Source organism: Cotesia glomerata, linkage group LG4 (genome assembly GCF_020080835.1).
Source record: "Cotesia glomerata isolate CgM1 linkage group LG4, MPM_Cglom_v2.3, whole genome shotgun sequence".
NCBI classification, from domain to species: Eukaryota; Metazoa; Arthropoda; class Insecta; order Hymenoptera; family Braconidae; genus Cotesia; species Cotesia glomerata.
The window spans coordinates 26,905,847-26,922,131 of record NC_058161.1 but is presented as its reverse complement, the minus strand read 5'-3'; the positions used below and the strand labels follow the sequence as shown (position 1 = coordinate 26,922,131).

At 31.3% G+C, this 16,285-nt stretch overlaps 1 protein-coding gene across 1 annotated transcript; it reads right to left on the bottom strand.

Moving 5' to 3' along the window:
• Positions 1-5,251: 5,251 nt before the first annotated feature.
• LOC123262480 lies at positions 5,252-14,740 on the bottom strand. The gene is made up of 4 exons (XM_044724718.1): positions 14,566-14,740; positions 8,215-8,537; positions 7,903-8,124; positions 5,252-5,542 (listed from the first exon to the last, which is right to left on the bottom strand). Exons 1-4 carry the CDS (start codon positions 14,621-14,623, stop codon positions 5,396-5,398), a joined length of 750 nt encoding a protein of 249 aa, XP_044580653.1. The 5' UTR covers positions 14,624-14,740; the 3' UTR covers positions 5,252-5,395.
• Between the last annotated feature and the right edge of the window lie 1,545 nt (positions 14,741-16,285).

The window sequence follows — 16,285 nt, the reverse complement described above, 5'->3', positions numbered from 1 at the left end:
GCCATCATTATTGTTTATGCATCAAGTGTAGTAGTAACGTTGACAATTATTATTTTGCTATTTCAGTGTAACCCTCATATTAACTTTTAATCAATCTATTTTATCAATAATAATTAAATTATCAATTTTGAGTGTATTTTGCACAATTAGTTAATCAAGTGATTTTATAACCTCAAAAGTACTCAACACGTGACGCGAGCTTCCAATAACAACGGATTTTGTGTTGTAATTATACTTTTTCTTTATTTATATCGAAAATGTTGTTGATCTTATAAAAATGTAATTTTAATTTAATTTTATTAAAAAAATGTAATTGAACTATTAAGATTTTCATAGTTTCCAAAAAATCAATCATTATGAATCTTTATTTTGAAATGTCAATGGAAATATTGGTTGTATGAAAAAATTATAAGAGACAATGTTTTCATAAAATTTAATTTTTTACTTTTGTTTGAAAAATTTTTCCATAAAACTTATATTTTTGTTATAATTTCATAAATTAAAACTAATCATTTCAAAACTGCGGCAAAAATCCTGGCCTTAATTATACTTTTAACATTTTTCATCATTAAATAATTTCATTAATTCTATTTATGTATGTTTTGTACAGTTAGCAATGCCAAGAAAACGCAACGGGGCTGATTTGAGCCGCAGTACAGGTAAAGCTCGAAACTTGCGAAATAGCAGATCCGAAAGAACAGAAGAACAAATCCAGCAACAAAATACTGATGCACGTGTCAGAATGGCGCAATTGCATCAAGAAGAGCCAGAAGATACACGAGCTGAACGCAATGAAGTCAGAAGATTAGAACAACGACAATCACGCCGTTTCACAGTCAATAGACGAAGAACAAATGACCAACAACGACAACAGGTACATCGAGCATTTATATCTGATTCATTCCTGCGTCTAGCATTCCAGTATGAGCCCGATATTGAATATTATGCTCATTCAAAAGTGGTAATTGGTGCTATGGACAAGGAATGTCCGCATTGTCATGCTCTGAAATTCAAAAATGAGCCAGCTGGGATGTGTTGCGCGTCAGGAAAAGTGCAACTACCTGAAATTGAAACACCACCTGAACCATTAAACGGCTTACTTATCGGCACGGATCCAGATTCTAACGTGATCCTGAAGTCAATTCGAAGATTCAATTCATGCTTTCAAATGACATCGTTCGGAGCAACAGAAATAGTTCGAAATACTAATGCAAATGGTCAACAATTCAACAGCTAAAAATAAATATGCGCGTTCAAATGCTTCAAGATCCATCCGCTGAAACATTTTCAAAACAACTCTTAGATATCGGTGATGGAAAAGTTGCTATAGATGAAACTGAATACGTAAAATTACCGACCGATTTCTGCACAATCGCTGATTCGCAAGATACTCTCATTGAACAAATATTTCCCGATGTACACACACAGTACATAAATCATGAGTGGCTTGCAGAAAGAGCGATTTTAGCGGCAAAAAATGTAGACGTTGACAATTTAAATCTGAAGATACAAATGTTGTTGCCAGGGAACTTGGTATCATATAAATCTATTGATACAGTTTGCGACGACAGCGAAGCAGTAAATTTTCCCACAGAGTTTTTGAACTCACTGGATTTGCCAGGCATGCCACCGCATAATTTACAATTAAAGGTTGGATCTCCAATTATCTTGCTTTGTAATTTGAACCCGCCCCGGCTGTGAAACGGTACGCGATTAGTCATTCAAAAATTAATGAAAAACGTGATCGAAGCCAGGATTTTAAATGGCAAGTTCAGAGGTGAAAATATACTCATACCACGGATTCCTATTATACCTACAGATGTGCCAATTCAATTCAAACGTATTCAGTTTCCGATTAGATTGGCATTTGCAATGACTATCAACAAATCCTAAGGTCAAACGATGTCTGTTTGTGGATTAGATTTGAGAACACCATGTTTTTCACACGGACAATTATACGTGGCATGCTCTCGAGTGGGTAAACCATCCAGTTTGTTTGTGTTAGCTAAAGATGGACTAACAAAAAATATTGTTCACGCTATAGCATTAAGAGATTGATATTGTTTAATAGTGTTACTGTCGTAATTGTTTAATTAATAATGATATATAATTTTAAGGAATAAATTATAATAACTTAAAAATAATGTTTGCCTTTTGTTATTTTTATATTCCCTCATCGTTCACAGCGCTCCATGCTTATTTCACGCATATACCACATTCTTACATACATACAATATACACATTCTAACATACATATATAGATAGATAATAAACTTTATTGACCCTAGAGCCTTAGCTCCCTCAGGACCATCATAATTATACATTATAATCAGTGTAAAATACAGAGCATGTAATTACATAAATTGAAAATAATAAAATAATAACATATTATAATGAAATAATAACGTGAATTATAAATTATAAATTATAATCGTGGTAGATATGAGACAAGTTGCCAGAAAACCTGGTAATAGCACAGTTAAGCAAAACTAATATCATTCAATATCACTCAAGGCACAGCAGCATACAATAATGACAATCAAAGCTCAATATCATAAATTAATACTTTTGCAAATAACAATTATAGCACGCACTACGGAACAGTTCATAATTTTCAGCTTTAGTTACTTCTAGGGGTAGCGCATTCCAAATGCGTATCCCGCGGATAAGAAAAGAGTTCTCAAATATCCGACAATTAGATCTAGGCAGGCGTAAATAATCCTCCCTTACATCACCCCTCCGCAAAGCTACCGGCAAAAACTCCAAATTACATCTGAACAATTGTCGATAGCCCAAACATATTTCTTTATAAAAAAGGCATGCCATGAAATAATTTCTCCTGTCACTCAACTTCAACCATCCCAGCCTCTTAAAGTACGGCGTAATATGCTCAGCCCTTGAAACCCTAAAAATATAGCGAACACAGGAGTTCATTTTACGCTGCAGCCGCACCTGCAAACTATTGCTAATATTACAGTAACCTACACAACAGTAGTCAAACACCGGAAATATCAGCGTGGTGACAAGCTTTATACGCAATTTCTCATTGAAGACTTCATTATTTACCTTCAACTGCGCTAGCACCCGCATCGCCCGATTGCACACTTCCGTAACCTGACAATCCCAGGAAAGAGTACAATCAATCAAAACGCCAAGATACTTAACAACTGTGTCATAGCGAATAACACAGTTATCTACTCGAATGCAATCAGCATACTTACAGCTATTACTATTGACTTTAAAATTACTACCAAAAATTATAGCTTTGGTCTTTGACGCATTCAACTTAAGATAATTAATATTGCACCACTCAACAATGTCAACTATCTCTGCATTCAGCGCAGCAACACAATCATTAACATGTTCCAAATCACAAGACAAGTATATCGCTAAATCATCAGCATAAAGCAAGTATCGACAGCACAGTCGTTGAGAGAGATCCGAAATATAGAGTGAGAACAATAAAGGGCCTAGCACACTCCCTTGCGGCACACCATTAAGCACATTCCTCCAAGAGGACGCACACCCATCTGCGAACACCTGCTGCTTTCTCTGAGTCAAGTAAGACCTGATCCACACAGTTGCAATATACTTACAATAAGTAAGCTATTTTTTGTCTACACTAGAAATTACTAGGAAATTATTTATATGGCAAAACAACGTTTGCCGGGTCAGCTAGTATATATATATATATATATATATATATATATATATGCTGCTGCTATATATATATATATATATATAGCATATATATATATATATATATATATATATATATATATATATCATTTAAAAGATTAAAAAAACCAAAAGACAAATTTCCTTTTTTCAAAATTCTTTCAATTTTCAAATCACAAAATTATTATTAAAAATCATAGAAAATAAAAAAAAAAAACGTATGAAATGTAGTTCTTAGAATCTGAAAGAATAAAATTTAATCAAAATTTTTTCTCTCGGATTTATTAATATCGGGGAGCTAAGACCTTGAAAAATAGTCTGCCCACCATATGTTTACATGAAGTAAACACACACCTTTATCGCAATTTCGGTAGTAGTAATTGGATAATCGTCGTTTTCCGATTTCTAAGCAGCAGTCAAAACATTTTCTTCTTTTTTTGGGTGTTGGAGGTAACTTTTCATTAGAACGCTAATGAGGGAGTGGGGATTTCACAATAAAACGACAAAAACGGTTAACGAAATGTTTTTGCTAAGCCTGTGAGATCAGCCACGCCCGATAGAGGGTGAAACCTTTCCGTAAAACTTTTCTAATAGTAACGAATTGCAGTGCAAACATAGCACAATAGCAAGGTGTGAAAGATTCAAAAGTTCACAGTTATCTGATGGTAAATATAAAAGAAAGGTTTATTTAAAATAACTTAATCTTTTAGGTATACATACTTAACGAGCCACTATTATATTATGGACCTTTAAACTTTACCGTGAAACGTTTTTAATGATGATGAATCGCAGTACAAACAAAACACAATACCCAGGTGTTAAAGATTAAAAAGTCAAAAGTTATCTGATGTAAAACACAAAAGAGAGGTTCATTACAAAGAATTAAATCTCTTAGGTATATACACTGAAAGAGCCACCATTATATTAAGGACCTTTAAATCTTACCGTGAAACCTTTTTAATGATGATGAATTGCAGAGCAAACATAACTCAATACCCAAGTGTTAAAGATTAAAAAGTCAAAAGTTATCTGATGTTAAACGTAAAAGAGAGGTTCATTACAAAGAACTTAATCTTTTAGGTATACATACTTAAAGAGCCACTATTATATTAGGGACCATCAAAACTTTTTAATGATAATGAAGTTCAGTGCAAACATAGCACAATAGCTAGGTGTGAAAGATTAAAAAGTGAACAGTTATCTGATGGCAAATATAAAAGAAAGGTTCATTTGAAATAACTTAATCTTTTAGGTATACAAATTATCAGAACCACCATTATATTATGGTTTTTTTAATTTTACCGTAAAATCTTTCTGATGGTAATGAGTTGCTGAGCAAACATAACACAACACTTAGGTGTGAAATATTAAAAAGTCAATCGTTATCTGATGGAGTGATGACAAACATATTAACAAGTTCATTCAAAAAAAACTTCAGCCTTTAGTTATACGTACTCAAAGAACCTCTGATACAACTATATAAGCTAATCTGATCATGGAAAAAATAGTTTAGATCAAATTAAAATTTTTTTTCCGTCGCTACAATGTTATTCATCTTAAAAATTTCCGCCAATTAGTCAAAAAAATTAAAAAATTTATTTTAATCTTATAAAAATACAGTTTGGTATGATACAAATTTCTCAGTCAAGTATTTATATAACAATTCAGATCATTATTCAATTATTCTTAAAACTAAAATAATATTTTTTTTTTTTTTTTAAATAAATGGCTTCATGGCATTTTTAATAAATGACAAGTAATAATAAACACTTGTCACCGTGTGGTCATTGTTTAATGACGGGCATCCAAAGGTCGTATATCCGATTATTGTTCCATTGACAATCACTGGCGATGAATGGATTATCTAAACAAAAAAATTATTTCTGTTTATTTAGCTCTTGGACAATAATTTTGATACTGTTATACGAATAAATAGCTTGGTAATTTTTGAAATAAATTTGAAAAACAATAGTGCTATGACAGGATCAATTAAAAATAATTTAATGGACAAATGTGACGGAACAAATTTATCGAATCAACAAACTATTAAAAACTCCTCAAAAAACTTAACATAAAAAATTGACGATCATTGAAAAATATATAAAACCGTGAAAAAGTACAAAACTTGTCAAGACATTTCTGATGATATCAAATTTATTCATGAAAATTCCTTTCAAAATAACGATTTGCTCGTTAGAAAATTTTCCTTGCTTTTTCACTTATTTACGTCATAAATGACTAACGCTGAAAAAATATCAAACCCAATTTACGATAAAGATATATCCGTTATTAAATTTTTCTCTCTTAATTATATAAATTAAATTTTGACTAATAGCCACATTCACATGTACAAAACAAAATAAATAAATGACGTTTATCGTGAAATTTATCATTATAAATTAACTATTGCTGAAAAGCATTTGAAACATTGAAAAGGCACAAATTTAGGTCTAGACTTTTCCAATGATACTTGTAACGTGGTAGATTTTCATTCGACGCCCAATACTTGGGGTATTATAGCCTTCCAGGCTCAAATCCAACGTCGTGAATGTTATGTGTGAATGAATGAAAATTTTACTAATTTTTATGAATTATTTTGTATAAATACGTAACGCTGGGCGAGTAACGAAGACAGAGGGAGTCAGAGCGAGTACGAGGCTATGCATTGGAGCGAAAAGGATAGAGCTACGATGATAATAAGCGAGTACCAAAGCGAGCGAGGCACCGAGCGGCGTAAGCACCCGAGAGGTCTGAGGACAATCGACGCTGCATTGCCGCACGTTCCAATACGACGATCACCATCGATGACAGTTGGTTAGTCAGTACTGCAGGAGCAGAGGTGACTAAAGACTATCGTGGAGGTCCGTTGCCCAGTTAGCACAGGTTGACCATCAACTAGGTTGATGTTCAATAGTTTACGTCAACTTTATGTTAACTTCGCGTCAACCGCTGCATTTGCAACAGTTTCCCAGAACTTGACTTTAACTTACACATCAAGTTAGCGTAAATCTATTGCCGGAATTTTCCGAAAGGTTCGCTCAAAGTTAACGCAAAGTTGCAGAAAGTTAACGTTAACTTCACGTCAACTGTTATAAGTATAACTGTTGCTCTACTGTTAGCGTAAACTTTACGTCAAATTCCGGCCGCAGGTTTACGTGAACTTCGTTTCGCTTGTGCTAATAGGGTGACTGTTATACGGACTTAGATCAACTATCGACGGGGATCAATTCCAATGGAAATGAAGACTAGCGCCACTAACTTCAACGAAGGAAGAAGCGGGTACTTCTCTATGAGGAAGAGGATTCGAGGCTGGACTGTTGACGGATTCGGACGCGCTTTTGCGCGCTCCGCAACCTAAAGTTAATTTCGAAGTATTGTCGCGATTTTGTTCACTTGAAATTAATTGATAAATTGTATTGAAGTATTTATTTTTTTTAAATAATTTATTTATCGAGTCGACCGCATGAAGCTTTTCCGAGCTGCTACGATGAGGACGACGCTCAATTGCTTGGTAAGCCGACGTTCTTGTTCAGTGTTGAATCCAGCGTTTCGAGTCCACGTTGTAATTTTGTAAAATATTTTGATTAACAAAATAATACGCGAGGATTCAACGCTTTACGATTATTTTTTTTGTAATGCTGTTATTACATAGTGTGATTGCCGATGTATGAATGCGAGTGTGAGAAATAAAATTGAGGTGACGACGTTTTAAATTTGGTTTAAAATTAAGAGAAACGTTAAGTTACGAAGTTTTAATAATTTTGTTAAAAGTTAATATCGACCTCCGACGTATGTTTTGTTAAATAAATTGTTATTTTTTTCTGTTAAATTCTTCTGAATTTATTTCGAGTAATTTTAAGAATTTTCGTTTAGTTTGCTGTCCTATTTTTTAACGACGAGTATTTCAGCATGGCCCGCCATCCTGAGGAAGAGGTAAGAGCTAGCCGAAGTCGCAGTAGTAATTAATTGGAGATCATTCTCCTGGCGCCCTTTTTTTAATAATAATTCTTTTTTTTAGTAAGCCAAAAATTTCCAATATAAACGGTGAGCCTGGCTTGGTAAATCCCCGGATCAGGCAAAACCCCGTTATATACTAAATTTAATTTTAAAAAACTTATTTTATCATATAAATACGTCGGAGACAAAATTTTCCTAATTCTCTTAATTACATAGATCAATAAAATCGTAATTAAAACTTAGGAAAAAATAATATATGAAGAATACCTTTTCCGTCATTTCGCTGCTGACACAAAATTCGTCCTTGTCAATTCGCGAACAATTACTGCTATCAACTACAGTTAGCGGTGCATTGATAAATCTAGGCGGTGATCTGATTGTGCAAGTTTGGTACCAACCATGTATCGTAGCTTCGTCATTTATTTCAACATCTTTAGTCGGTAATTTTGCTATTTTTATGTTGTTTCCTATTGGCAAGCTGTCTGTTAACTAAAAATTGAATTTATGAATGAAACTTTGAGGAAGAAATACAAGAGTTAATAAAAACGTTAGAATAAAAGAGAAACTTTTTATACTTACAGTTAATACCACAAAACTATTATGTATCCGTATGCTCCGAACTTGGTTGACATATTGATCATGATACTTTATTTTGGATATCTTTCTCATAGCTCTCTCATCGTCATTATCGATGTCATTTACATCATAGGTGTGTGGAACGACACCTGCAATTATTTCTAATCCACGCTCATGTCTGCGGATACATGATCCACTTGCCAATAAATGTCTTTCGCTTATTATTACACATGGGCAAGAATATAAATCACCGTTTGTTACAAACGCAAGATATTTTACGTCTTCGTTGTCAATTCTCTGATTTTTTTCAATGTTTTTGCATGAAGCTAAAGAAAAAAAAATATTCATTAGAAACTCATTGCATCGGAGTTAAGCTAAAGTAAATTTGATAAGGAATATCTGAAATCGGTTTAGAATATGTTACAAAATTTTTTGTAATATTCTAAAATAACAGAATAGTCCAAATGGTTTATAACATATTCTAGAATAATTGTAAAATTTTGAAAATAACTTAGGAAGTTCTAGAGTTATATTTGAAATACTTTTAATTAAAGTTGAAACACTTTTAAAAAAGTGATTATTTCTTATTTCTTCCATCACTTGCCAAGGATTTAATTGATTATTGTCAAATTAGATATTTTTTTAATATTATCGGTATATCTATAGATTGTTTATATACAATTTTCCTAAATGAATTTATTTGTCAGGGGCATCGAATGAAAACTACTCAAGTAAGTTTACTGAATTTTTAAGAATAATCATCGAAATTAATTATTATCTAATCGAAAAAATTTTATTTAAGTTTCTTAAAATCTTACTGGCCTCTTAGTTTATTCTTTTAAAAATTAGGATCAAAATTATTAAAAATGTTAAGCACAGAAAAAGCCTAAATATTCGTATTTTTCGATAAATAAATAAAATATGTACACGGAAAGAAAATTATGGGAACTATTCCTATACCATTATGGGAATGGTTCCCATAATGCTATAGGAATAATTCCTATACTATTATAGAAACTATTCCTCTATCATTATGGGAACTAATCCCATAATATTATGGGAAGTATTCCTATAATATTATGGGAATGGTTCCCATAATGCTATAGGAATCATTCCTATACTATTATAGGAATGGTTTCCATAATTTATGGGAACCATTCCCATAATAATATAGGAATGGTTCCCACAACGTAAAAGGTTTAAATCCTACATGAAAAAAAAAAAAATTGGGGCTGCCGCATGATACATTCCTGTGGAAGATACATGACTTTCATATGACAGCAACATGATTTTCATGTGGCAGGCAATAATAGTTAAAACAACAATAATGATTAAATAATAATAATAATAATAATAATAATAATAATAATAATAATAATAATAATAATAATAATAACTTATATTGTTAAGAGAATAAGAACAATTTTGTCTCCTGGATAGTCACATGATGAAATCGATTTTTTAGTGAAATTTAGTGTCATTGCAAAGGACTTGTCATGAATTTGTGCCTTTTCAAGGTTTCATATCATTCTCGTCGATAGTCAATTTATGATGATAGTCAATTTATAATAGATATTTAGGTTGCATTCGAAAATGCTCTATCTCTAAACATATAATTGAGAAATGACCTTATATCTTGTGAACTATTGACATTTTTAAAGATATAAGCTCATATCCACAGATTCGGTAGAATCTGGCGCCAAGTTCCGTTCAAATTCGTTGAAAATGGAGCGCCAGACTACCGACTATGTTTACTGTAAGCAGAACGGTTTTTTGAGGCTGCGAAATTTTATTTAATTCTACGGTACTTTTTTTACCCAATTTGTTTATCGTAATAGTAATTCATAATTTATTTCACCGTATTAATTAATTATATTCACTTATAACAATTTATTTACTTGAAATTATTAAATTTTATCAGCACATACTATAGCTCGCTCACAAATTTCGATCCTGACTTTTTTTTTATGGAGAAAGGTCAGCGCCACAGACTAGATAAAATAAAAATGTGTAGTAATCCTCCTATAGATACGCAACTACAGTTAAAAATAGTATATTACACACCTAGGGAAGTAAAGTAAGAAATGTCTTAGTATACTATTTTTTTGCTCGACGAAGGTAGAAAGCGGCAACTTTGTATAGCGCAGCGGGCCGAAAGTAGACGCTTTCTGCTCGTCGAGCAAAAAAAGTAATTCACAGCTTACATTTACGGCCGCCAGGGTGCACTGGAATTACATCTGTGATGTCATATCACGGTTTAGTTGAATCGCGACTGGCGAATCGTCACGCCGCCACGTGAGCACTGATGATACCCCTTTGATAGCGCGAAATTTAACATTAAATTTTATTTATAATTATAAGAAAACCTTTTGGGAAAACCCCACAACTTAGGTCTAGACTTTTAGCTATTAGTAAAAAAAGTTACTGTTAAAATATATTTTTACTCTCTGAAAATTTATCACAATAGACTAGAAGTAATAAGATATAAAAGAGGATTAAGCCATAAATATATAAATTTACTACCTAATTGCTCTCGACATAAGTAATTATAGAAATATTAGAGAATATATTTTAATCTCTTAAGGAATATAAAGTATTGTATAAAAAAATATGAGAAGATAGTCTGAGCCGATTAGAGACCCTCATTTATGACGAGTCCAGTTCAACTACTCAGTCCGGTAAATTCCCAGGGATTATGAAACTTCGGACAAACTCTGCTGGCGAGCTCAGGTATAGTTCAACAACGGCCGGAAAGGACGAGTATCTGAGTAGGAGTACAGCTAGGACTCAGAAGGAAGGAGAAGGACCAATCAACGTTGCCAAAAGGGAGAGCCGCCCTCGCCACTTCTACTGCTGCGAGTCGGACTTAGAAAATTCTAGTGAAGAACCAGAACAGTATTCGAGCTCAGACTTATCACCTCATTTCCTTTTTTGTGTAAAGTCTATTTGAATATATAACTCAATTCAGTTAACCGAATTCCGTTTAATTATTTATTTAATTTATATTCACTTAGTATCATTTTCCCCATCCTACAAATTCCCGTTGATAAAAGTTGAGTATTTCAATATTCTCGGGCAAATCAAAGTCCACGTCGGTAATTTTAAATCTAAACAAAGATTTCTCTCGTTGTCCACCAGGAGGAGGACATAACACATCTACATAAACTGTAGCTTCAAGGGGATAGTTTGCAGTAAAAAATGCAGTCAATGCGAGCTTTAAGTTGGTACCAATTGTAAATTTTTATTATAATTACAAAAAATACTAAAATCCGAACAAAAACAGTTTCACTGTAAAAAAATCGCGCCAAGTCCACGTTCATAAGACTATTAGGAAAAAGAAATTTTTTTTTTCTTTACAAAAAGATACAAAATACTAAATACGTTCTAAAATTTTTTTTTTAATTTTTAAATTTACAATAAAATTTTTTTTTAATTTCCGAAAATCATAAACAATCATATCGGTTACTTGGATTTTTTAATTTTTTCATTTTGTATCTTTTTGTAAAGAAAAAAAAAATTTCTTTTTCCTAATAGTCTTATGAACGTGTACTTGGCGCGATTTTTTTTACAGTGAAACTGTTTTTGTTCGGATTGATGTTATACTCATCGAGACCTTTCATTTGAGTACCCAAATCAATTTTTCATATATTTTATATATTTATATATATTATATATAAATATTTATGAAAAAAGAGCGTGTGTACAGAGTACACATGTTAGAAGTGAAACTTCTTTGGCAAAATCAATTTAAAATTTATTAATTAATAGTTAATAGATTTCAAAGACAGGAACATAAAGGATTTATGCATATATAGTATTGAAAGGATTAAATGAGAAAAATTTACACTAGTTATATCACATATTATTTCAATTTATTTCTTCAATATGTACAACATTATCTGATGGTATTTGTAATGGTATGGTTGTCACTAAAGCCTTATGGTAACTAAAATATGAAACATAAGTTCTTGTTTCAATATTTTCTAAATAACGTGTAAAAATGGCATCTATTGTGGTTCCGTATTTAGTTGTCGACATGTTTTATGTAACAAAAAAATTTAATAACAATAAAAATAGATAATGAACTTAATTAATGACAGGCAACAGTGATAGTATAAATATTATATAGAATGCAATATAGAGAATGTAGGTTATACATGGTACTTTGCGAATATTCATGTGATCAAAATAAAAAGAAAAATGTAATTATTTAAAAAATTAATTATTCAATTAAATATAAAAAAATAAATATATTATTAACATTACATCAGTTAAATAATGTATACCTTACTTGATATACATTTATTTCAAATCTAATGATAAGTATTAATGAAAATAGTATATTACACACCTAGGGAAGTAAAGTAAGAAATGTCCCAGATCACATGTAATTGTTGGCCGAGGCGAAGCCGAGGTCAACAAACATGTGATCTGAGGCTTTCTTATTTACTTCCCGTGGAGTGTATACAATTTTTTGTCCGACGAAGGCGGAAAGCGGCAACTTAGTTTAGCGCAGCGGGACGAAAGTTGTCACTTTCCGCCCGGTGGGCAAAAGAAATAAATAAAGTATTACTTACTGCGAACAACTGCTTGATCAACAAGGATTTCTTATTAACTGTCAACGAACAATAAATATTTACCACTAGTTACTATAAAAATATCTGAATGAATAAAACAGTATAAACAAACACGAGGTTATAAAATACATAATAATAATAATATTTAAGAGCAGTGTACCTACAGTCTAAAATACAACGCATGCGCACATGAAAATAATATTTCTATAGTGTAAAAGTATAGTTTTCCTTTATATCTTTATCTTTTTCTCTCCGACTACGTACATATATGCGTCCTTTAATGTGACGCTCATATTATGATTATTGTGACGCTCATATTATGATTATTGTGACGCTCATATTATTATTATTGTGACGTGACCTTGAAATTTTACCTTCAACGCGCGCAAAGAAGTTTCACTTCAAAAATATATCAAAAATGCATGTGGGTACTCAAACGAAAGCTCTTGATGAGTGTAACATCGGGATGAGCTTATATCTTCAAAAATGTAAATAGTTTACCAGATACAAAGTCATTTCTTCATTATGTATCTAGACACAGAGCATTTTCGAATGCAGCTTAAATTCTTATTATAATAAATTGACTATTTTGGTGAGAATGATATGAAACCTTGAAAAGGCACAACTCCAAGCAAAAACCCATTTTATCACAAAAATACACTGGCCACAAAATTTTCCTTATTCTCTTAATAATATAGATTATTATTATGATTATTATTATTTAATTATTATTGTTGTTTGAACTATTATTGCCTACAACATGAAAATCATGTGGCTGCCCCAATTTTTTTTTCCGTGTATATATTATAGGAATCATTTCGAACTCACTCCGCACGAAGATTTTATCTTTATTTTATTTTGAGAATGATTCCCATAATGGTATAGGAATGATTCCTATAATATTCTAGGAATCCTTCCTATACCATTATGGGGATAGTTCCCATAATGATATAGGAACCATTACTATATCATTATGGGAATATTTCCCCTGTCTAGGAATCATTCCTATAATTATGGGGACAGTTCCTATAATTGCCTGGGAACTGTTCCCATAAAATTATGGGAATAGTTTCCATATTTTTCTTTCCGTGTAATTCTATCAACAATAAATAAAAATTTTAGATAGTTATTTGGATTGTATTCAATGCTTAATTTCAAAAATTAAATTAAAAAAAAAACAATTGATAGTAGAAAATATTGCTTTTTTTATCGTTAAAATGTTCTTTAATCTATATATTAATATTTTGTCTGTATCCAGATTCAAATATTCTAAATTCTAAAAGTTAACCAAAATTTAAGTTTGTACATCAGTTAATAGTATATTACACACCTAGGGAAGTAAAGTAAGAAATGTTGTGTAGAATATTTAACATTTTAATATATTAATTAAACACAATTATTTGTATTGTTAGATTGATCCGTTTTTTAATGCAAAATAAATATTATTCGATACTTAATAAAACTTTTTAAATGTTACTTTAATACAGAGCTGTGCTATTTTATCGTTACACACACGAATTGTGATGAATGAACACTGAATTTGTGTAAAAAAAGTTATCATAAAACAAATTTTTATGTTGAATGTAACGAAAAAATTTTTACTGTGTGAGCATTCTTTGTACTTAATAAAAAATTTCATTTTGATTAGAGGTATCATTAATTATAAAGGAATAAATATTAAAAATTACAGATTTATACAAGAACACATTTTGTACACGATAAATTATTTCGGATAAGTATGATGCAACCTATAGTCACCCTAGTAAAAAATACTTACCCAGTTTACCAATCGAGAATACTAGAAGAATATAAATATAAATATAGTTGCTATCCATTTTAATAAAAAAATTCGATCACAAAAAAAATTTAACAATTTACAACTCACAAAACTTTTTACGTCTTCAAAGACTAACTGAATAAAGACTTCTTCTAGGCTGGTATATAAGATCCGCTTCTTCTTGTTTATCATTCGTAATCACGCTACAAGACAGTGATTCATGTGTGTCAGAGTCATTAAAGAATGAAGATAATTTTTTAATCTACTATCAAAGCAGTTTAATAATAGAACATGATTGTATATATGTATATTTAAATATATTTGTATAGTACAGTATTTTTAAGCATGTTTGTGTTTTTGAGGCTTCTATTATTATGTTCACGTGAACGCCCTTTGTTGTTCACGTGAATGAACTAGAACAACTTAGTTCATTTTTTAATAAAAGCATGCTTGTAGCACGTGGGCCATTAAATGATTAGTATACTATCGGATAGGCAGTGGTTAGTTTAATAACAATTAAGATCGCTTAAAAAATATTAATATTGGAAAAAATATACAGAAATTTTGAGTCCTTATAAAAGTTGTGATTTGCCGGTAATAAATATATGTATTAAGAAATATTATTGCATACATTAGCAGAGTGTTTATGCTATAAGAGTAAAAACAATATTGTTTACGATGTGAACTTTCAATATCAACTTTTTGCTTCACACCCTCTTATGTCGTCATTTATCATTGATTATTACATATTAAATGTGCATAAAAAAATATGAGATAAGCATGAGTTGCGATAATAAAACATATTTTAATATCGTTAAAAAAAATCGTCATACTTTTCTGTTACGCCTGACCGTCACGCGTTATGATGGTTACCAAAATTCAGTAGTGATTAAAAAAAAAATATTTTCAATAATAAAGTGGTATGATAGAAGGACTTATTTAAATTCAAATGAATTTATAAGAGTGATAATATTTTTCTTTTAAGAGATCCAACACGTATGTGTAATTATGGTATTTTATGTTATCCTCATTTTTTGATTGTAACTATTACACAATGTATATAAATCCATTGACATTAGCCAGTATTATTTAATATGACTGTAAATCTAGTAGATATTATTTAATTTTAAAAATAATAAAAAAAAATTAGGAAAACGGTTGACCCTGAAGGCTATCCCTGCAACTTCCCGCTAATTCCATACTTAGGCGCTTAAAATTGCACCAATGATGTTTTTGAGCTCTTTGAGCTTAAAAATACAATTTATGGGTTATTTTGAGCTCTCCGAGCTCAAAGAGATTGCTTTCCTATGCTTTTGAGCTCTTCGAGCTCAAAAGTCTGACAGAGATTTGATAAGACACTATTTTTTGAATTTTTAAACCGCAATAACTTTTGAATGAATAAACCGATTTTCACGCGGCTGGCAGCATTCGATGCAGTTTTTTAAGCCTCGCAAAGAATTTTAAATTTTGAATTGATCGCGCTAGGAATTTCGGAGTTATTCCGAAAAAACACTTTTTTCGGTTTTCTTTCGTTCACGATATCTCTCGAACGAATCAACCGATTTTGACCGGACTGGTGGCGATCGACGTGGTTTTTTGAGGTTAAGAGCTGATTAGTTTTTGGAATTGAACCTTTAAGCCGTTTAAAAGTTATTCCAAAAAAACCACATTTGAAAAAAATTTTTTTCAGTTTTTAAGATTTCTCAAAATCTATTGATCT